The 23,391-nt window shown below is 39.7% G+C and overlaps 2 protein-coding genes across 2 annotated transcripts; both read left to right on the plus strand.

Annotated features, from left to right (window-relative positions):
• The first annotated feature begins 121 nt into the window (after nucleotides 1-121).
• On the plus strand, nucleotides 122-7,019 carry LOC103975483 (uncharacterized). Its single transcript, XM_009390455.3, has 5 exons — nucleotides 122-760; nucleotides 980-1,510; nucleotides 4,805-4,887; nucleotides 5,025-5,510; nucleotides 6,212-7,019. The coding sequence occupies exons 1-5, from the start codon at nucleotides 649-651 to the stop codon at nucleotides 6,794-6,796; spliced, it is 1,797 nt and encodes a 598-aa protein (XP_009388730.3). The 5' UTR covers nucleotides 122-648; the 3' UTR covers nucleotides 6,797-7,019.
• A 2,340-nt stretch (nucleotides 7,020-9,359) lies between these two features.
• LOC135605919 (probable transcription factor GLK1) lies at nucleotides 9,360-12,228 on the plus strand. Its single transcript, XM_065096537.1, has 6 exons — nucleotides 9,360-9,970; nucleotides 10,436-10,576; nucleotides 10,906-11,256; nucleotides 11,346-11,420; nucleotides 11,497-11,607; nucleotides 11,870-12,228. The coding sequence occupies exons 1-6, from the start codon at nucleotides 9,509-9,511 to the stop codon at nucleotides 12,005-12,007; spliced, it is 1,278 nt and encodes a 425-aa protein (XP_064952609.1). The 5' UTR covers nucleotides 9,360-9,508; the 3' UTR covers nucleotides 12,008-12,228.
• The last annotated feature ends 11,163 nt before the right edge of the window (nucleotides 12,229-23,391 follow it).

Below are 23,391 nucleotides of genomic sequence, written 5' to 3' on the forward strand. Positions count from 1 at the left end.
GATTGAACAGAAATTAGAAAAGGTGTCTATAGAAACAAATATTTGATCCGATTTGATGTTATCTAAACCATCAACAACTCGACAATCTCCAATCTTCGAATTCCTCCCCTCTTGTGAAGCAAGAAAACCTCTGATTCCAACCTTCTTATCTTCAACAATTAATGCTCTAAACAAACCTAAAAGGCTAAAACAGAAGCATCCGCCGATCAGTCTTTACCTTTCCCTTCTCCTACCATTCATTACCTCCAAAACCCCATTCAAAAAAGCCTTCCTTTTTCCGTCTGCTCCATTCCGTTCGCCCCCTTCCTCCTCCGCCACCTCCTGCATTAATTGCCTCCTCCAGCGCCACCCATCGTCGCGCTTTCTTTGTTGCTGTCGTCCCTGTTATCCTGCTAATTATGATGCACTTTCCCCCGTTAGCACGCCCTTTCCTCCTTACTGTTAGCTTCCGCAACGGAAATCCCCTCACGATTCCTTCTTTCCTTTCGGCGTGTTGCGCGTGCATGCATTTTGTCGAAGGAAAGCCGCACGTTTTGCTGCTCCCCGTCTCTTCTCGCTCAGTTCCCAACCTGAAAGCCCTCGCCTTTTCGCTCCTCTGCGCCCGCTATCCCTCGTGTCCGCTGCCCGTGGTTCGGGATTTGAGTTGAGATGGAGCACGCGGACGGGAGCCTCGGAGAGGGGCCTCTTGAGGACGGATTAATGGCGAAGAAGCAGATGAAGAGTCCATCACAGGTGCAGATCCTCGAGGAAGCTTATGCAGGTCCTTTGCTCCTTTCAAAGTTCTGATCTTTTTCGTGTTTCTTGAAGACGTTGATCATCATCTATTGTTCGTTTTATTAGAGGAAGCCTCTGCAGATTGCTAAAATTTTCTTTGTTTGCGGGAGGGGGGTTTTTTAGTAGGTGGTTCTTGACAACTTTGGTTGTGTTGGATTCGTGGTGTTGAGTTATTGCCGTACGTTTGGTTTGATTTTTCGTGCAGTGGAGCCGAATCCAAGTACGTGGATGAAGGAGAAGTTAGCAAGAAGAACAGGGCTGGAGTACATGCAAGTCCAGAACTGGTTTGGGAATCGGCGGTTCCTGGACAAGCATGGTCCTCGGAGGTACACACCCAGGAAGAATCGTGATCATCTCCTGGGTGGTGGAAACTATATGTATCTGGCGCCCGAGTTCAGTCCTGGATCGACCTCCAGCATGCCATTGGTTAGTGTTGCAAGAGCTGGCCCGTCATTTATAATTGGATCGGCATGTGCAGACGAACCCTTGAGTTTGAAGAGGCACCAGCCACCGCAAACCTTCATGCCTGCAGGAACATCCTTGGTGCAGCCCAGAGTGGGGCCTGCCCTGCAATTGCCTTCATCAGTGACGCAACCGCATGTGTGGCCAATGTACCAAAAGCTGCAACAAGCAGTCACGCATGCTGAGGATAAACTGGGGCATCCTTCAAGAACTTATGAGCCAATCAGTACCAAGTTCAAGCCTTTGACTTCTGGAACTTTTGAGGTTCCTTTAGGTATCATGCTTCTTACAATTTCTATCGGATATGAAAATTTTCCTCTTTACTAGAGTTATGTATCGATGACTAAGACTGATAACACCCAGTGATGCAACTATGTTGTCCATTATACTAGAATTGTTGTTTGATTATAACTCTGCTGAATAGGATATGTTTGTAGTAATGATTTCTGTTGCTATAATTAAATTTATGGACATGAAAAAGTTGAGTCACACCATATTACAATGATTCTGGTTAAGCAATGTAATGGGAGTTTCTTGGAAGCTGCATTTTGCTAAGATTCATTATCTTTTTTTTTTTTTTTTGCCTACATGCATTTATGGTGTGAAGTCTTATGTCTGCTTTGGCATCAAAAGGTTCAAGTTATTTTGATCTGCATTTGTAGATGGTGACCCCAAGGCATCATCGACAATGCAGTCTATGTAGCGACATATGTAATTGTAGTGACATTGCTATTGACCTGGGAGATTATGTTATTTTGTCAAATTTATCGATGAAATTTTACCCATAATGTGGCTTCAAAAGCTTAGTAATTATTTGGAGAGAGGGATTATGCATGATCTTATGTGGTTTAGCGCTTAAGCCTATTGTTTTTTTTCTTTACTTGAAGCAAATTGTTATGCTCAGTATTATGTGAACGAAGTCATACGCTTCCATTTGCCAAGTGTTTTGCATGAGCCAATGAATAATAGACAGGTAAATCATGAGTCATAATTTATATTACAAGTTTTATTAACCTCTTATACTGTAGTAGGATCACTTTCTTTATAATTTGTGGTTGGCTGATTGCAAACACTTTGTTTGTTTGTTTTTTTTTTTTTTTTTGTAGTTTCCTTAGGTTCTTTCGGCTTAGTGACCATACAGCTGAAATATTATGTCTTATTATATTTTTTTAAAAGAGCTGATCTCAAAATTTGACCATACAGCTGTAAAAAACTTTCTTTTTTTATTTTCTTCAATTAAAATTTGATATCTGTGCAGTGAAAGATTGGAGTTAATGCTAAAGTTTGACTTATAGGAAGAGAACACAGTTGTCAGTTCATGGCACTCTGTCATCTGAACTCATCATAACATGTTCTTTTGCAAATGATTTTCCACTTAAATTGCTCCAAATGATTGTCATATTGAAACTTATTTATTGATATCTGTGTTTAATTTCCTTTTTAAAGAAAAAACAGTTGTCACTTTTCAGGTTTCTGAATGTCTTTTACATAATGACATAATATTGTCAACAGGTTTTCATGGGACAGTCTAGAATATACTTAATAACAACATTGTGATCCAAGTAAATCCAATTATCTTTGATATTAATTCCTTTATTTTTCAGTATTTACTGTCCTCTCCTTGGTGTGCAGCACTGTATATCATAAATAATTGAGATCCACCTATCTAATTGATTCAACTGATGGACCAACTTATTTAAATATATGCAAAAAGATAGTCATACCAAGTGAACAGACATATGAGAAATTTGACAAATTGAGTAGGCAAAAAAGCGAACAATTAAATCATATTCTTTTGCAGTATACAGGTACTCAAATGGTACACGTTTAATGATTTCATGGTCTTTCATGGAAGCTAAAATGATATTGGCCGATGTTTATTATTTTTGATGGTTAAAGCATTCAGATACCTTTTAAGGGGTCATGGGTTCAAATCCTCTTGGGGCACTTTGCACTTGTTTTCTCCTGTCCTAGATAATGGATGACTATCTCCATGTGGGGTTTGACTATGCCATGTGTTCGACACAAAGAAAAGAGAAGAAGATATTAAAGAGTTTGTCTAGAGAATTGTATACCAGTAAAATGTTAGTAGGCTGCTTTTTCATTTTTGCCCTCCTAGTTCTTGGACTGTCTTAGCAACCTTCAAGCTATGGGAGATCACCGTGTGTCTTAATATGAAGCAAGGATGAGAAATTATTTATTACGAATTTGGATATTGCCAAATGTGGAATTCTACGCTCACTAAGTTAGCTCCATAGCAGTTAAAGATTGGAAATGCTTAGACATTAACCATAATCATATTTGTTATGCAGGATGGTCGTTATGTTGTATACCAAGTATTAGTTCCGTCCATGTATGTCATAATTTGGTATGTCTAAAAGCTAAAAACTTGGTGCCGAAAATAATAGCAACATATTAAAATAATGGGATACCATGTGAAAATATCACTTGATTATCCATTAACTTGGAATTAAACTTAAAAGTATTGTAATGTATTGTTTCTCTGTTCAACTCTGACAAAATTTGAGATGAAAATAGTAGCAAAAAACAATTGCAGTCCATTACGGTAAGAGATGATGGAATTTAATTATTCATGACAGCAAGTCACTAAGACATGAATAGACATATAGAAATATCACTTAGCAGTTTTGTGATTAGTGTCACAGTTGGGTGAATGGAGAACTCTTGTAAGCTTAAAGAAGAAACAACCTCAGAAATTGACTAACAACACTAATATCATCATATCATGACTTAAAAATTGTGCATTTCTGATCATATGCCACCCAACAAACAAAGTGCATATATCACAACCTATAGCTCATTTAGTATACCTGGAATGTAGAACGTTCTAGGTCATAATGAGTGTGGGTACAGGGTACACCACTGAACTTTGTTCATGGTACATTATGGGTTAGAATTAATTGGTTCAATGTTTTGGGTTGTGATATGTACTGGTTACTTAGGTATTAGGTAAATTATCTAGGTCTTACTACGTTGTTAGTTATACATTTAATCCAGTAAAGGTAATGGTAATTAATGATTTAAAATGATGGATTCATTAACATTCTTTCTTTTTTGTTTAGTATGTTCATTACTTTTATTTCTTGAATGAGTTCCAGAACAGGTTTTTGTGGATTTTTTTAGTATGTTGGTTCTTACCTAAGAAACTGAAAGATAACAATGAGATTTCCAATTGTGGCACTCTGGATCATGTACTGCATCAATCAGGGATATAAATAGCATAAATTGTGGTGTGGAACCGCGACTGCAGTTTTTGGAATGGGGTGCTGGGTAGAGTGATTCCATTAACTATGAGATTGACCTTTGACATTTAGCACTGTGGAATTTATAAAATAATTTGAGTACTTAATGAATATACCAGTCTCGAAATCAAGACTGTTATAACGGATTCTACTGTAGGATGTTAGTAACTCCTTATGATTGATTTTCTCATAATGAACTATGTCAAGATGTGATTTTATTTTATTTCTCTTACCCTTTAGCTCTATGTAGATTCTAAAATCAATATCTTTGTTCATAGAGGTTTGCTGCTAATTGTTTGCTACAGTTACAGTACATAGGGAACAAAAAAATACTTGGCAACCTTGTGATGGCAAAGAAACTGAGGGAGCATGGTCAGAGTCAATTAAGGTATGCTTTCATCAACTCACTCATAAATGCCCTTTTGGTCACAAAATATGATTTGATATCTTAGTGCATTTAAGCTCCTCCATATCCGAGAGCTTTTGTCCATTAGCAAGTTCTTCTTATCTATGAAGTTTTTGCAGGAGTCAACATTCTTGGCTAGGTTGGAATGTGGTTTAGTGACAAGTCCATTTAATGAATCAGATGTCACTGTTCCAGATGTTCACATGCATGATGTTAAGGCTCCAAGGACTGTCCGTGAATACCAGTTCTTTCCAATGGAACCAAGCTGGTTACTGAATTATGAAAATGTCGATCATACTCGTCCTGTGTCTTCAATTAATATTTCAAGTCATGGAGGGCGAACTTCAAATAAACATGCGTGTGCCATTTCATCTTTTTCTTCTCAATATAAGGCATCAGATGCCACTCATCAATCTCAACAAGGTGGGGTCAAGACTGCATCTTCACTATCAGAATACCACAAAGCCCCAAATTGTGTTCTTCCGAACTGTGCACCTGATGACCGTTATGCTGTTCGTCAGGTTACTCAACTGGGCAATCCATTTTATTTATCTGATAAGGCGAATATCCATTATGACAGTTATCGCAGGATGGAGAAGGCACAGGTACCAAACTTTGTGAACAAGCTTATTTTAAGATTCGATACTTCGTAGTCCTTAATGTAGTAGTTATTTTGGCATTTACATTAGAAGAAAGAGTAGCTGAGGTATGGATTATGAAGACTTGGTCAAAGAGGACGTTAGACATGGAGAAGATCATTTTATTTGTTTATGAATCTTCAATTGACTTTCAACTGCAAACTTTATCTTTATGGTTCTGTGGTTTACATATCAGTTAAAGAATATTAATTGGAATGTATCCATGATGCCTACACAAGAAAGATTAATTGATCTCACTGTTGATGTCATTGTTTTTAATTATTTCATCTGATGAATCTAAAACGTTAATTACAAACGCTTTTTTTTTTACTAGAAATGAAGACTACAATTTTGAACAATCTAAGGACTTCAAGAACGTGCACTATTTTTTCGTATCAGCAGCTGATAGCTAATGGACTTAATTTACTTGCAATGCTTTAGGTTCATCAACAACTGATAATAAATGCCTTCCTTCCTGAGTGTACTTCCAATGCTCTCAACACCTTGTTTATCTCTCACATCATCATAAACTAGTCGCTATTAGTTTACTCGAGCATTTTTGTACTCTTCTGTCTTTGTATTGGACAGAAGCTCATCGTTTTTTATGGTGAATTGTTTTATCTGGATATAGGATCTTCTTAGTACAAGCTCATCGTTTTTCTGTGCAGATACACTCATCAGAATCATCAGGTGACAATGAATTCCATCCTTTTGATCATGCAAGAATCTCCACTCCGGCAGCCTTTGAGGACACGAACAACAGGGATGGCAACTGGACCATGCAAAACCAGAGAAGATATCAGTCATATCGGCTTCATGCGCACGGTTATGATTGCTTTCGCGTAATGCCGCGGGGGAGATCTGATACCGCATCAGCAGATGTTACACGCCAAGTGAACTATTTTAGCGACACCGATGATAGTTGCAGACCAGTTGTTGCAAAGTGGAATCACAAAGAAAACCGAGCTGTTTACATCACAGATGACAGTGACAACACTCTATCCATGTCATGTGGAACTGAATCAACTTTGAGCTATGGATACGATGATGAGGCAGCTGCAAATGTGAAAGGGCATGCAGGAGGCAAATCCATGGTAGAAACTGATGTTAATGATGAAGAGGATCATGCAGGCGAGGCTCACAGTCGATGGAAACACTTCAATGTTGCTGGGATTGGTGAGGATGATGATGAGATGGAGGATATGGATTGCAAGGATGGGGATTCACCCCTTTCTTCAGAACACACTCTCTAGCATTCTGTACTTCTCATATAGACAGGTATATGTAAGAACAGAAATCATTGACATTATTTCTGTTCATCAGACTTGGTGTCGGCATTTCTCAACATCACCATGCACTGTTTCAGTTGTTTGGTAATGATATGTGATGAAACAGTTGCAGCAGCTTTGTGGTGCTTATGTAATGAATGCTCTAGTGAAGCAATTGCTTTGCATGGATGTAAAATCCATTGTTTTATTTCTTTTCCATTCATCAAATTGCAAAGTCTGCTCCATCATGTCAAGTATGCTGTTGTCTTACAAAAACAACAGGATATCAGTTACATGGATTTTTTACTTAGCTCTATAAAACTGTTATACCTTAATTAATTAAGTGAGCTTAAATTTCTATTTATAGTTTATAGAATATTTTTTAGGTTTCTCTATACCTATTTTTGTATCACCAATGAATTTATTTTATTATAAGTCAACTATAAATCTAATTATTATTATTTTGTATTGCCAATATTTATTGATAATTTATCTAACAATTAATTGTCTTATAGCCACACGAAAAGGACTACTGATGTTAGATGATGAATGTAGGAAGAAGATAGACACATTTGATAATTACGATTAAATTTACATCATTTAATTAATTATGATTTGTTTATTTCATATTTAGGGTTCTTAGTTTATACGTACGTGGTAACAAAAAATATTCTTAATTAACATTCAATATTCGTTTGATATGCATGATTAATGTGATCATTATTTTTCGACTAATAGTAAAGTCTAATCAACACTAGCATGACAAGTAAATTAAGTATACATTATTCGATCATTCGTTATGAAATAGCGTTATTGTGTGCACGACTAATAATTGTAAGAGTGTTAGATTTTAATTGTCGTCTTCCCGATCATAATTTATGGTCATCAAATAGCGTACAATGGAATCCATCAGACACAAAAGGAAGACATTTATTGCTTACACCGGAATTCATGAGACATAAAAGGAAGCCATTCAATGCAGTCCTGCTTTAGTACATATGATTTCATGACTTCTTCTTGATATCCATTAGATTAGATAGACACTAGGATGGACAGCCGAGTCATTTTCATGATGGTTGCGATTATGATTGCGATCGATGAAAGCGATCGACAAAAAAACCAACTCCAAGTAAACCAAAAATATATATTCGTATAGCAAACGATTGATTTTAATTTTGTGATGCCATACAGTATTTAACCAATAAATTTTTAGTTAATTATGTTTGCATTTTTTGATTTTTTTTAGTTTGTGTGGAATTTCATAAAATATCTCAAAGTCGAAATATTATAAGCCTTCGAATCTTAGGTTAACTTACTGTCTTTCAATAAAATTTATCGAAATTTGTCGCAAATGAGTTTGGTATATCATCAGACTAATATTTTAAATATTAAATAAATATATTTAGTAGAATAATAATATGCATTCAACATTTACAAATATGATAAAAACTCAAAATATTTCACCTTGATTTAGATCTGAGGTATTAATTACAGTGATAGTCTATTGTAACAGTGACTACAAAACATGGCTCAGTGCAGGATTAATATTCTAAAGATGACAACAGGAATTGTCACAATGAGCCGTAACAGTGTTAGATACATCACATGAAATGGGAGTTAATCCGATAATATCATTCAATGATGTTTCAGTGTAAGGTAATGTATGCACTAATCTTCATAGTCATAACTTGTGTGCAAAGGTAAACAGTGAAGAAGCAATTCGATCACAAGTGTATTCTTGATAGGTATCCTTCGGATCATGCAAGATGACAAAACAGTAAGAGAATGAAGGTGGTCCTTGCAAGGTTGCAAGAGTTTATGGACCATGATTTGGATACGTTGCAACAGCTGTTGGAGGCTTATGTTGCAGTGTATATGATATGTACTCCTCTTTCTATCTTTTACAGAGAGGAGATCAGAAGCAAAAATAAGGGAGGAAATGGTGAGCCTATATGCAGCTCAGTAGGTGTTGTGTATGAGAGAGAGAGAGAGAGAGAGAGAGAGAGAGAGAGAGGATGTGGTTGATTAAAGAATACGATTTCCCAAGAAATAAATCGACATGAAGATGGAGCATCCACATCAAGTTTTCTTGATTGCTGCACCAGGAGCCATGTTATTGTGAGACCTTGCTCTTTATCTCTTCTCTGTGCAACTTGCTGTTGTGTGAAAGCCAAGAACCATACAGATGTATATGGCACAGGAAAAGGGATGCTACTGCTATTATGAGAATGGACAAGAGCAATAGCTTTTACTTTTCCTTCTATCAGGAGAGAGAAGACAGCCCCACAGCCGATATGCATACAGCCAGTGTCACCTCTGACTCCTCTCCTTCTCTCTCCGAAATTTGATATATGGAAGACCTCGAAATTGCTCATCCACAAGACATTCAATTCGTTTACAGAGAGAAAAGGACTGACGAGTGCGAACAAAAGCTCCTGAATAGAAATCTCAAGGAAATTGTGGTGGACATGCGACCTCTCTCGAGTATAATACTCCAACTTCCCATGTCAAGCCAATCCACTCTTATTATTGAGACTCCCCACAAAGCCTCTGCTCTCTTCGTTCCTTCTCCACCCCTCTCTCTGCGGAGTCTCCGGCCAAGCTCGTTACTTCCGGTTCATGGTGCGCAAACACCTGCCTGAGTAGCCTACGTAGCTCGCGCGTTCATTTCCGTGCGCACGTATCGAATCTATTGACATGCTTGCGGTCGAAGCCTTGAGAGGTTCCAATGGTGAAGAACGAGATGGGTCGTCGGACAATTTCTGTATTAACGGTGACTTCACCGGCGAAACTCTGCTCGAGGACATCAACTTCAGCGACCTCTTCGCGGGAATCGATGACGGAGACATGCTGCCGGGCCTTGAGCTGGACCCGGCGGAGACTTTTGCGGAGTTCTCGGTGGGATGGGAGGAGGACTCGGGCTCACCGGCGGTGGCGGAGGCGACGGACGGGATGCTTGGCGGAGTGACGCAGGATACGGTGGTCTTGGACGGTGAGAAATATTTGAGTCATGGCGAGGAAGCCACGAGTGAGACGACAGCAGAGGATGCAGCGTCGATGCCGTCTGAAGCGAGGTCATCGACACCGGATAACGGTCAGAAGTCGTCAGTTGCGGCGGCGGCTGCGGCGAAGGGCTCACAGGGAAAGCGCAAAGCAAAAGTAAGCGTTTCTCTCTTTCTCTCTCCCTCTCCCTTTCTCTCTGAAAGTTCACCTAGGTTTTCCCGGAAAGGCATCACGAGAGCCACGGGTGCATCTGATCCACCGGAAGATTTGTGGTAGAAATTGAAATGAAAAGAAGATAATGGGATTTGGACTCGGTGAATAGTGATTACAATGACATGTTCCAGTAGATATGAGGAAAAGTCTTCATAGGTTTCTTGCTTCTTGCGTCCAAGCAGACGGCGAGAAAAAGACAGTGAAAAGGTGACGGCCCAATTAAACGCAAGGATAACGAAGCTTGAAATCGGATCTCGTTAGAGAAGGGAAAGGAATCACGGGCTCCCGTGAGATGTCGGACCTTCTTATCCTTTAGACGTACTTTGTTTGTGCTGTTGCTGCAGAGAAAGTGGCAATGGACTTAGCTGCCTCTTCTCTTCACGTTCCTGACGGACGTGTGAATGGCAGGTGGACTGGACGCCGGATCTACACCGGAGATTCGTGCAGGCGGTGGAGCAGCTGGGGATCGACAAGGCGGTGCCGTCGAGGATTCTGGAGCTGATGGGGATCGACTGCCTCACTCGTCACAATGTTGCAAGCCATCTGCAGGTACTGCTTCTTTTTCCCTACTCCAATCGTATCGTTCTCCTTTAAGATTCGTGTCCTTCCCTACCACGGAAGTAATTGCTTGGCCTTTTTAAGTACAGGGAGTTCATGATGCAGCCATGACAAGTACTTCCTGCTTTTTCCGAGACACGGAAACAGCACTCCCCTTTGCTTGCATGACGAGTGCTTGACTGTTGCTAGCCATCTACTCATGCATATATCTATCTTGCAATTATTAGTTGCTCGAGAAATCGACTTAGATTTTGGCGTGCAGTCATTAGCGAACATGTTTGTTTTGGTGCATATTACAAGGAGACATGAAATGCTTGCAGAAGTATCGTTCGCATCGGAAGCATTTGCTTGCGAGGGAGGCGGAGGCGGCGAGCTGGAGCCAGAGACGACAGATGTACGCGACGGGCATGGGGGTGAAGAGGGTCGACGTGAACCCGTGGCTCGCCTCCACCATCGGCTTCCTTCCTCCTCCACCACCACCACCACCACCACCACCAGTGCAGCCCTTTAGACCACTCCACGTATGGGGGCACCCCACGCCGGAAGCACCGGTGCTCCACATGTGGCCGCGGCATCTCTCGGGACGGTCTCCCACGCAGCCGTGGGCTCCTCCTCAGCCACCTCTCCCACCACCACCTGACCCTTCTTATTGGCACCACCTCTACCAAAGCGTACGGGGCACCCATCTGTTCGTCTTTATCTATTTCTCTTCGTCCGGCGACTCCAAATTAACATGATTCGATCGTCTCTCTCCATGCAGGGAAGCGGAGAAGGATGGGTTCCGCATACCATGGCCAAAGGAGCTCCTTGCTTCCCCCAGCCATTGCCGATGGTGGTAAGTCACGTATTGCTTCAGCTCGATAAACCTGTTCGAAGTGGTTGATGCGCTGACGCCAAAACTAATGCTGCAGAGATTCGCGGCTCCACCAGTCCCGGGCGTCGTTCCACGTCCGATGTACAGAGCAGTTGCTCCTGCCATGACCAAGCACCCGAGCTCGCAGCTTCAGCTTGATGCTTCCCCTGTAAGTTCTTCTCCATCCATCTCTCTTAAACACTCATCTAGATTCCACGTCCAACTCAAAAAACATGCTTAGTGTGTGGACTCTCAGCAAAAATATGCTTAGATGATGTCATTTAGAAGTAAGTTTTAGCCCTTTTTTTTAATATTTTATTTCTCAGCTATATTCTTAAGTATAATAACGCAATAAATTTCGTATAAGAAAATAGGATTCATTTTTTTTCTTACTGTCTTATTATCTCTAACATTATGTGTTTTGGGATCAGTCAAAAGAAAGCATAGATGCAGCTATTGGAGATGTTCTAGGGAAACCATGGTTGCCATTGCCTCTTGGATTGAAGCCCCCTTCACTGGACGGTGTGTTGGTGGAACTGCAGAGGCAGGGAGTGTCGAAAGTGCCATAACGTGGAGTTCTTGATCGAATGCACCTGCAAACAAAAATTTGCCGACACATCAATTTGTAGTTTCTATTCTTGTGAATAAATCTTTTTCTTTTCTTTTCTTTTCTTTTCCTTCTCGAGTTGTCATGCGCAATGTTTCAAAGATCTCTTAGTTTACGGCACATTTTCTCTTTTTGTATAACATGTAATAAGCATTCTATAATGAAAGAATTGTTTTGGGGTGATGTCTAAGTGTTCTATTGATACTTTTATGCATGAATTAGAGCGTACGATTCGGATTTATTTATAAAAGACGGATAGGCGTACTACTCTTCTTAAGCGTTTTAGATCATTAGTTTAAATTCAATAAATTAATAGATTGATTTTATTATTGTTTTAATTTCTCAATTTCACCTAATAATTTAAGTTAATTTTGGAGAAGAATAATGCAATGATTTCCTGTAATTAAATCAATGGTTATAGATCCTCGAAGCGCTATGCCTTATTTCAGTCGTGTGGTTTGTCCGAATAACGTCTTCGACTGACTTCCTCGAGCCACATTCTTGTTTCTCACTTGCAACTCATTCAACTCCGTATACCAATCTCGCCATTACTCCACTGTTCTTCGTGTCATTTGTCTACTCCAATATGTTGATCCTGTTCTTTTGCCTCAGGGAGCCGGAGAAGTTGGCTCCCGATGACACGCCAGAGTATATAGTTTTAAATTCGATGTTATTTCCTTCTTAATTCTAGTCGTAGGTTTAATCATCCCGATGACCCTTTAGCTAGATGCTGGTCAAGGGCTTTTATGTTGTTATCCAAGGATTGATCGTACGCGGATTTAGCGTATCGACCGACCTCTCCTCCGAATGGCGAGTTCGTACCTTCGTACGGTCGTCGTTCGATATACGTGGAACAGCATCGTCCTGAGCTTTTCGGAACAGGACTTGTCAGATTAACGCCTGGTGCTGTGACGTAGTGTCTGACGTGTGTCTCGAGAGCCCACATTCGTTGATGACGTGATCGAGGTCCAAAATATACCTTATCAATTCTAGTCATAAGTTTAATCATCCAGATGAGTTTATTTGTTAGTAAACTGTAATCTGAATCCTCTTGAGCTCGCAAAATCATCGATCCTAGATTTGCTTGGGTGCACTCCTCTTTATGCAATGCCATGGTCATGGGGAAGTTGATTGAGGATCCAAATCATGGTGGCATTTGGTGGTGGATTAGAGCAGCAGAGAAGAATCGTGTTCCTCCTATCCATCCCCATTCTCTCATTTGACGTGGCTTCCCTTCTTAGATTATGTTGTAGCTCTATTTTTTATTCACTACGGAGTATGGGAAGGCCTTAAAGAGCCGCAACATCTAATCCATTAGTCCCACATTGCTTTCTCTTGTTATTGCCACACGATTTATGAAACAAGACAACACCACAGTGATACGACCGGGGGTGAAGGCGTAAGAACATCAAAGCATCCGTAGGCACATTGTGCCTAAACCCTAAACCATGCCTTTCTGGGGTTTGGCTCTTCACTGAGGTAGTTTCACCGGCGGTTTATACCTCATAAAACAAATAATACCAAACGCCGATGCCTCGCCTTGATGTTATCTTACAGTGGATGCCATTAAAGGCTTGATGGTGGCGAGCTGTTGGTGGCCATTAACTTGGCACTTTGCGGCAAGTCGATATCCTCGCCTTTGCAAGTAGCCCCCTTTTTATTTATGGGGGCCCACTTGATCTAATTTCTTATCGTAGTCGAGTCTGCTCTCTTTGACCAACAAACAATTTTTGTTTCCTCCTAGTGGTTAGTAGAAAATACGAGACGATGGCTGGAGCGAGTATTTCTCTACCGTACGTAACACGCCACAAAAAACTGAGAAATCGTTCCAAAATAAGGAGACTATATGTATATGCAGAGGTGATTGATAATCTTAGTCTTTTGGATCAAGACGTAAGCTCTCAACCATTCTTCCAAGTAGGAAAGGCTTCATCAGATACATCGAGTCGATCAGAAACAGATTCTCATGTAAACGAAAAGAAGGGAAATAAATGGATGTGGCGGAGATAGTGCTCCGCCCGACCCGTTAGCTCAGACGTTTTGTTCGGCTGATGGAATCATGCTTCTGTCGGAACAGCCATCCGCTTGCGGGTAGATGATCAGAACGTAAAATCCGGCCATGGCAACAGCCAGTAGCGGCGGAAATATCTCCGCCACCCGCCATGCGAACGCGAGGTTGAGAGCGGTGAAGAGGATCCAAACAGCCGCCAAAGTCCGCTTCTTGTGCTCCGGTGGGTCATCGGCAGCCATCTTCTCCAGCCGCCTGAGGCAGAAGACGAGCATCAACAGGTCGACGTAGGCGACCACCACGAAGGCCAGCGAGCCGGTGTCGCGGCGAGACTGGTATGCGGAGTTGAGTGAGTTGAAAGTGAGAAACAGGAACGCGACTTGGGGAAGCCAGTCGAAGGCGCTATCCGGACAAACCACGCGACGAGGATCCATAGCCGGTCTGTGGCGTAGAAAGGCAGATAGAGAAATGTAGCGGTGCAGAAACAACGGAGGGAAGGCGGTTCTATACGGTAAACAGGTCTCTTATCTCTGCTCAAGGATGACGATTCAACCAAAGCTTTTTTCCTTGCAGCACGGCAGAAGGTTCCCCGGTCAACAAAGTTGACTGCGTCATTAAGTTAACGCGCTAAGCATCGATACGCGTATACCTCCGTGACAAAATGACTTGCACTTCGCAAATAATAATAATAATAATAATAATAATAATAATCATCGGTGACTTGCACTTCGCAAATAACCCTTATCAGTTTGCCTCTCTCGGTCGATCTTTTATCCCCCCAAAACAGTATCATATTAATTTTCACCTCGGGGTATTTTTTTTTTCTATTTAGACGAAAATATTCTCATACATTTACCGATTTTATCATAGATGTTATTTTTTTTAAAAAATAATTTTAATAATTAATTATCTTAAAAAAAAAATAATCAATCTAAGATGATTAGTATCACTTTTTTTTTTCGAGAATCATGCGATAATTAGTCATCTATTTTTTTAATAGCATATGCGACCAAGTTATTTTAATAAAAGATTTAGGGTATTTTTGTTCAAGTAAAAAAATATTTATTTATTTTTTAAATTAAAAAAAATATGTATAACTATTATTATTATTATTATTATAAAAAAAATTAATCAAATAAATGTGGCTCTCAATATTCGAACCTATCTTTATTAGGTTTAAAAATAACATTTAACCGCTTCACATATACATAAATTCACATACTTAATCGATTTAAAGTTAGAACGGTTGGTTTGGAATTGAATTATCGATTTTAATTTATTTTAAAATCAAGAACAACAATTAAATTAGTTTCGATTCAATTTGGAACCGATAAACCATTAGACCAATTTGATTTGAATCGAAATATGATCGAAACTATATAAATATTTATTTAAAAACTGTCACTGAAGAATTGAAGCTTTCATATTGTTTTAAAAGGCTCGGTTCGATCCGAAAGAAATGGTTTTCACAACCTTGGGAGCCTCAACATCATGGCTTTTTAATATCTCATCGTAAACATCGCCTAACCAGATCCCAATCTCTTTTTTTAACGATAAATTATGAGATCAGCACCTAAATATTATAGATTAGAAGAAGAATTTGCTTACGGTCAAAAGCTTCCATTGATCCTGAGCTGCCACGCCTCTCTCTCTCTCTCTCTCTCTCTCAATTTTCTTTATATTAAACGACATACACGAATTATCATGCAACAATGTTTATTCAGATGTTTATCTAAAATCAGCAGGCTAATGATCACTATGCACGCATCGAAACAAATTGAAATGCATGCATCTAGAATTTATAGGTGCCACGATGCACGCACCGAGAACTTATATATGGAGGAGGGATGGAGAGAGGAAACGATGGCATCGCTCGTGTGGGTTGCGGCTTCCATTGCTTCGTCCCCGCCGCCCACCAAATAAATCCAATTAGAGAACATACGACGGTGATCGAGGACATGAAGGCATTGGCGAGAGACTCCGACGCCGCCATGACCTTTGGCAGCTAAGGTGGGAATCTCCAGGAGATTAAATCCTCTCCTTCTTCCTCCGCGTGTCGTTTCTGTTGTTCATAGTTTGTACTATTTATGTAGATTAGTAGATTACGCATCATTCTGATATGCATTATGTATTATACCATCAAAAATAATACAAAACGGCGAGTGATATATACCGATCCGATTCGATGATTATACTGATCACGATGACATGACACTTCACATGTCACTAGATATTTTTGGACTTAGTAAAATCCTCACCCTCACCCTTTTTTCACTCGTTCTCGCTCTTTTTTTTTTTTCTCATTCTTATTAAATTTATTTAATCTCCATCATAGTCGATTAGTTTCTAATCGAAGGTGTTATCTAAGCTCTTCGATATCCAATAATAACTTTTGTTCATTAGTAAGTTGTTATCTATGAGGTTTGTTTTAGATATTAAAATTATCAGATCGATGACTGACGATGGTTTACGATGAGTTTGCGAGTGAGTGATCGACGACTAACTATGAGTTTGCAAGTGAGAGCAAACTATTTTTTTCTTTTGGCACATCGTTCTCATCTCATAATTTATCCTTAGAAAAAAAGTTTGGAATCTTGTTAAGCGATGATTATGAGATATTATTCAAAACGAGAGGGTCTAAATCTATCTTTTAATCACTATGGTACCTTAAATGTCGTTAAGGTAGACTCTTCTTCTCCTATTTGATTTGATGGTGTAGAGAGTCGTATCATCCTAGATTATGTTTATATATAGGTGAGAGCGAAAGATAACAAAATAGGTGTTTTGTTAATAGATTATATAATATACTATTTATTTCTTTAATTCAAAGACCGTAGGTGAGACAAGGGCTAGAATAAAGCACTCTTGTCTATAAGAGCCATCCACCTTTATTGTTAAAGTAAGAGAACAAACTACTACGATGCTAGAAATAAGTATACAAGCATAATAACAAGCGATCATGATAAGTTAAAGTATTGAAATCTTACGTGAGCAAAATAATTAAGTACCTTAGGAGTTAAAAATAATTATGATAGTTTATCGGTCATCTATAAGAAATTTTATCATAATTAGAATTATTTTCGATTGATCGATAATGATAATAAAAATTTAATCATATCTGTAATATATCTTATCTAATTAAATAAAATAATATAATCTATAATATTTTATATCATTTCAAATGATACAACAATCCATCCATGGTTGTGATACATAATGCATGGCGATGACAATTTAATGATCTAGAAAGTACAAACCCTAAAATGAAAAAAATAAATAGAGGTACGAAGCCCAAATCAGAATAAAGTGAAGAGGAAGATGATGAACGAGAGGCTTTAATCACCTGCAGCTTCCCACCTAAGCCGCCAAATGTCATGGCGGCGTCGGAGTCTCTCCCCAAGGCCTTCATGTTCTCGATGCATTGCATTTAATTATATTGACTTGACCCGAATAATTTCTTGATGCATGCATTTACTCCGTTTCCTCTCTCTCTCACTTAAGTAGAGGTGATATATGTGCCTGAAAAAGATTGCGAGTATATTTTTGTGTGGGCGGCAGCGAGTCATCATACTTATTCGTCGTTTCGGTTTGTTCCATCTATAAGTCTATGTTAGAGCTAGTCTCAAGAAATTTATCAAAGAGTAATTTGACAACCAAAAAGAGATTTACATGGTTCGATCAATTGACCTGACGAAGGAGGAGCAAATCACTACTATAAAAAAGGACTATTATAAATACCCTAGAAAGATGTTCCTAGGCCATAAAACATATCTGAAATTATTAAACAAAAAAATAATTATGTTTTTCTTGTGGTACATTAACTTCAAAGTTCAGACTTTTATTTATAATTTAAATAGAGATATCAAACTTGATTTTTCTGATATGACTTGTGAAAGTAACGATTTGGTTCACACGTCACATCCAATAAGTAATGTATTAGATTTCTGGCGTGATGCAGCCTACTATATGAACAGTGCACAGTTCTCGGTCAGGGCGACGGCCAGTACCAGTAAGCGGAGTTGAGAGAGAGAGAGAGAGAGAGAGAGAGAGAGAGAGGGAGGTCTCGAGGACCCAAGAGTCGCTCCTCGTGCTCGAATGGACCCGAGTAATCACTCTTAGGTATGCTAATTTGCATGGAAGGTGTCAGCTAGCGACCGCGAGGTTGAGAGCGGTGCGAGGACCCATTAGTCCCCCACGAGTCGGGTGGTGGCAGGGGAAGGGGAGAGAGAGAGAGAGAGAGAGAGAGAAAGGTGGCATCCAAGGATCAATGGGAGCTTCTTACGAGGAAAAGACGTTCGATCGACGAACAAATTGGTGCAGCACGACAGAAGGTTCCCTAGCCGACAAACTTGGCTGCAAAAAGATATGAACGATCGGTGGCCGAGGTGCAAACCTCGTTCGTATCAAGTGGTTTTGACCGCAAGCAAATTCTTTTTCTAATCTATAATATTTAGGTGCTGATCTCATAATTTGTCCTTTGATTCGGTTCGTGGAAACAACCTTAAGCCGTGGCCTCGGGATCGATGCGACTTGGTTCGGGCCCGAATGACGAGAGATCTTTCAGGAAGGTTCTCCGGGACTGCGGAGGTGGTCCGATTAGGATGGAATTGTCGCTTCCTCCGAGAGGGAGCTCCTCGCCGAGTCGTTCGATGGGTGGCGTCCCGTCTTCGTACCTGTACACAGGTCGGGTCGGGAGTGCTCGGCCCGACCCCTCCGACGATCAAGTTAGTGAAGAGTAGTAAGGGGTTTTTTTTCCTCGCCCTTTCCTTTGGGGCGCGAGGGTTTTTATGGTGAGAATTACCGTTACCCGGTATGCTTGCCTGCAGGGAGCAGGATCGTACTCCTAGTGGCGTCTGACATCGTCGTTGGCGTGGCGTGAGGGATCGAGCCGGAGCGGAGTGTAAATGCGTCTTGGTAGACGTTATGGCCCGTGTTGACCAGGTGCTGTCAGCCCGTGGAGCGTCATTTGGGCCAGCTGACGTCATACGAGTCTTATCATAATTATTATCCTCATAAGATTGGAATCAAAATCAAATCAAATTAGAAACGAAATCAAATTGGTATGACAGATTCACCGATTCCAAATTAAACAAAAAACCAACGCTGAGCAATTTGATTCTAGTTCTTGATTTTAGAAAGTCAGAACCAATAATTCATCTTCTAAACGAAACTAAATATATAATAGACAACTTCTTATGTACATGTGAAGTGGTTAAATTTTGCTCTTAAATATCGATAGCCATATTTATTTGATTAATATTTTTTTTATAATTATAATTATATTTATATTAATTTTTTTTATATATTATTATACTCAGTATAGTTATACATCTTTTTTTTAATTTTTAAAATAAACTTATAAATATTTTTTCAACTTGAACGAAAACACTCTGTCTTTTACTACTGATGCTTAGTGCCATTTTGTCACGGAGATACACACGTACTGATGCTTAGTGCGTTAACTTAATGACCCACAAAGTTTGTTGGCGAGGGAACCTTCTGCGGTGCTGCAGGAAAAAAGCTTTCGTTGAATCGTAATCCTTAAGCAGATAGAGAGAGACCTGTTTTCCTCATAGAACCCCGTCTTCCCTCCGTTGTGTCTGGACTGCTGCATTTCTCTATCTCCCTTTCTCCGCCACCGACCGGCTATGGATCCTCGAAGCGCTGTGCCTTATCCCGGTCAGGTGGTTTGTCCGGATAGCGCCTTCGACTGGCATCCCCTCGCCGCGTTCCTGTTCCTCACTTGCAACTCACTCAACTACGCATACCAGTCTCGCCACGACCCCCGCGCGCTGTTCTTCGTGTCGTTCGCCTACTCCAACCTGTTGATGCTCTTCTTGTGCCTCAGGCGGCTGGAGAAGCTGGCTCCCGATGACCCACCGGAGCACAGGAAGCGGACTTTGTCGGCTGTTTGGGTCCTCTTCACCGTTCTCAACCTCGCGTTCGCATGGCGGGCGCCGGAGATATTGCCGCTGCTACTGACTGTTGCCATGGCCGGATTTTACGTTCTGATCATCTACCCGCAAGCGGATGGCGATTCCGGCAGAAGCATGGTTCCATCAGCCGAACAAAATGTCTAAGCCAACAGGTCGGGCGGAGCACCATCTCCGCCACATCCATTTATTTCCTTTCTTTTTGTTGATATGAGGATTTGTTTCTGATCGACTCCATGTATCGGATGAAGCCTTTCCTAATTGGAAGAATGGATGAGAGCTTATGTCTTGATTCAAAAGACTAAGATTATCAATCACTGCATAAATAAATGTATAAATATGATGACGACGACGACATCACCGGTAAGGATCTTTTCTCTCTCTTTAATTGATTTAACGTATTATGAAGCAATTAATTTATTTATGATTTTTGAGTGATGATGAACAAATATTAGAAGATATATTTGTTACATGATTTATGGATTTATAGTTATTATTTATTTTAAATGTGATCTATATATTTTTTTGTCTTTCGCTTTTTGTTTTTAACATAATGGGCTCAACTTGTAACCATTCGTTCATCGTTCATTATCATTAATTTTTTTATTTATTATAATTATAATCGTTATTATTAATTTTTTATTTATTATTATTAATAATTTTTCATCATAGTCCAAATGTTATAAACTTAAATTAATTCATTACGAAGTTAGTGGTAATAAATGTTTTTGACGGGAGAACACTTATATAAATAAGGGTTTTGATCCTTGGGCTCTATATCTCTCTCGAGTATTAAAGATTTCCTACATCATTTAAAGGAAGAGTTCTGAGCCGAAAAGTACCAAAATACTAAGAGAAACCATTGCTGAAATTTTCGACAATAATAGCTGGATGTACACAATTTTATTTTTACATTAGTTTCCTTGTACTTTTGATGGTTTAGAAATTTATTTTAGTATTAAATTTTTTAATAGTTGGTATAAGAATAAATTAACCTGAAAAAGTTTTCATTTTATACCATGAATATGACTTGATTTTAATTTCTCTTTGAAAACTTTTTGATACATTTGGTATTGAAAATCATGACGATATAAGATTTTTAGTATTTTTAGTAAAATAAAATGTTCATTATCGGTAAAATGCTCGTATATGAATATTTGATTATATTAATTCATGCTTACGAGTCAATTTTATATATCCAACATGTCTAGTGATTCATATAATCTTAATTAATTATGAATTAGTCATAACATTCTTAATTAATTAAAATTATATATAAAGTTAAAATAAGGATCACATAAAGAATTAGACATAATATTATGATTGATTATATTTAATATAATAATTATTATCCCATAAGATCTTTTATTATATTCATATAATTAATCATGATAAAATATCATATTATTTTCATAATTTACTCCAACGATCTTGATTTGAAATATAATTTGATTGTTTTATCATAAAGACTATTTAAATCTATTTGAATTAAAAATTTAGCCCACAAGTAATTTTTATGTCATGAGATTTATTTTTTTTTGGCATATTTCACGTTAGTAAAAAATGTAATTTAGATTATTAAACCTCAAATTTTGACATAAATATATTTGATTTAATGTAATTTTTTAAATTATTAATTTCTTTGATATTTAATATAATATTTTCGAATATAAATATGATAATTATAAGATATAGAAGGAGAGGATTCACCTCTGTTTAGTGTGGATGTATATTGATTATGCTATGAGGAAGAATAAACTATCTACAATCACTAATACTAGCTGAGCTCGCGCTATATGAGCGATGAGAGTGATCCAATCAACTCAGCATGATATTTATCAAGACTAAGATAACTATTGATACACATGGTTATATTGACCAGCATAAAAAGATCTAAGACTTCTTATAAGTTATCTGAGCAATTCGTGACTTCGGAAGAAACAAATATCAAGTACCTTAATAATGAAATTCTCCCCTTAGACTTATCGGTGTGCGTCAGCATCACTTCGAAAGAGACAAATATCAAGTACCTTAATAATGAAATTCTCCCCTTAGACTCATCGGTGTGTATGAGCATATAATGCAAACGTGAAATACTACAACTTAACTTAAGAAACTCGAGTTTGAAACGTCAAGAATCCTGCTTCTGCCGGAATCGCAATCCGCATGCGGGTAGATGATCAGAACGTAAAGTCAGGCCATGGCAACAGCCAGTAGCGACGGCACTATCTCCGCCACCAGCCATGCAAACGCGTGGTCGAGAGCGGTGGCGAGGACCCATACGGCCGCCAAAGCCCGCTTCTTGTTCTTTGGTGGGTCATCGGGAGCCAGCTTCTCCAGCCGCCTGAGGCAGAAGAAGAGCAAACACGTTGGAGTAGGCGACCGACACGAAGGCCAGTGCTGAGGGGTCATGGCGAGACTAGGATGCGGAGTCGAGTGGGTTGCAAGTGAGGAACAGGAACGCGAAGGAGGAGTGGGGGGGTGGGGTTGGGGAAGCCAGTCGAAGGCGCTATCCGGACAAACCACATAACTCGGACAAGGCATAGCCCTTCGAGGATCAATAGCCGGTCGGTGGCGGAGAAAGGGAGACAGAGAGATGTTAAATCACCTCCACAACAGATACGGACCACTCGCATCGCGTTGTCTTCGCTTTACTTACACGGTTGTCTTCGGTAGACAGACTCGTGTCCCGGTAGATGAACATCGTATAGACCCCGGCATGAGGGCGACGACCAGTGCCGGCGACGCGAGGGCCCAAGTCGTGGCCGAGAGCCGCTCCTGGTGCTCCGGTGGGCTCGCAGCAAAAGAAGAGTCTTAACAGGTCGGAGCCGGTGGCAAACGCCTCGAAGTTGGGCGTCGTGGCGTGACGACGAGGAACACGAAGGTGATGGCGGGAAGCCAGTGGAAGATGATACGGTGCAGCGAGTGCTAAAATTATTCTTGCAATCGCAGCCATTTCTACCCCAAAATATTTGGTAGAAATGTCAGTCACAAACATCAACAAACGAGTTGGATCCAAAGCAATCAGGTAAACAGAAACATGGCTTCATCTTTACATGCAGACGTTGATGTGACTCACTTCACCTATCCCTGCGCCAGCGTCGTTGCACAAGTGCATATAATGTCGCGTCATCTTTTCCCTCCCAATATGAGACATCACATGTAAAAGGCCTTTTCACTAGATATGAAGACATATAATGTCATATTCCGTAACAAAGCATCTGAAAGAAGGGTGAGGGTGAGGATTCCATAAGCCCAAAACCGTCCTCGACGATTAATTTTGACGTTGATGGACAATTTCAACCTCATCCAACTTTGGCCGTATCACATCGATCAAAACGTATCGGATCGGTATGTATCACTCTTTTTGATTGTTTTTGATGGTACAATCATCTATGATGCATC

The sequence above is a fragment of the Musa acuminata genome, chromosome BXJ2-2, assembly GCF_036884655.1.
Source record: "Musa acuminata AAA Group cultivar baxijiao chromosome BXJ2-2, Cavendish_Baxijiao_AAA, whole genome shotgun sequence".
Lineage (NCBI taxonomy): Eukaryota > Viridiplantae > Streptophyta > Magnoliopsida > Zingiberales > Musaceae > Musa > Musa acuminata.

Bases quoted from the DNA above. Each gene is read 5' to 3' on its own strand.
- LOC135605919 (XM_065096537.1), top strand. From the start codon at position 9,509: ATGCTTGCGGTCGAAGCCTTGAGAGGTTCCAATGGTGAAGAACGAGAT. The intron at 11,421-11,496 runs GTAAGTCACGTA...CTAATGCTGCAG, and splicing joins CCCAGCCATTGCCGATGGTG to AGATTCGCGGCTCCACCAGT. The intron at 11,608-11,869 runs GTAAGTTCTTCT...TTTTGGGATCAG, and splicing joins TTCAGCTTGATGCTTCCCCT to TCAAAAGAAAGCATAGATGC.
- LOC103975483 (XM_009390455.3), top strand. From the start codon at position 649: ATGGAGCACGCGGACGGGAGCCTCGGAGAGGGGCCTCTTGAGGACGGA. The intron at 761-979 runs GTCCTTTGCTCC...TTTTTCGTGCAG, and splicing joins CCTCGAGGAAGCTTATGCAG to TGGAGCCGAATCCAAGTACG. The intron at 4,888-5,024 runs GTATGCTTTCAT...AAGTTTTTGCAG, and splicing joins CATGGTCAGAGTCAATTAAG to GAGTCAACATTCTTGGCTAG.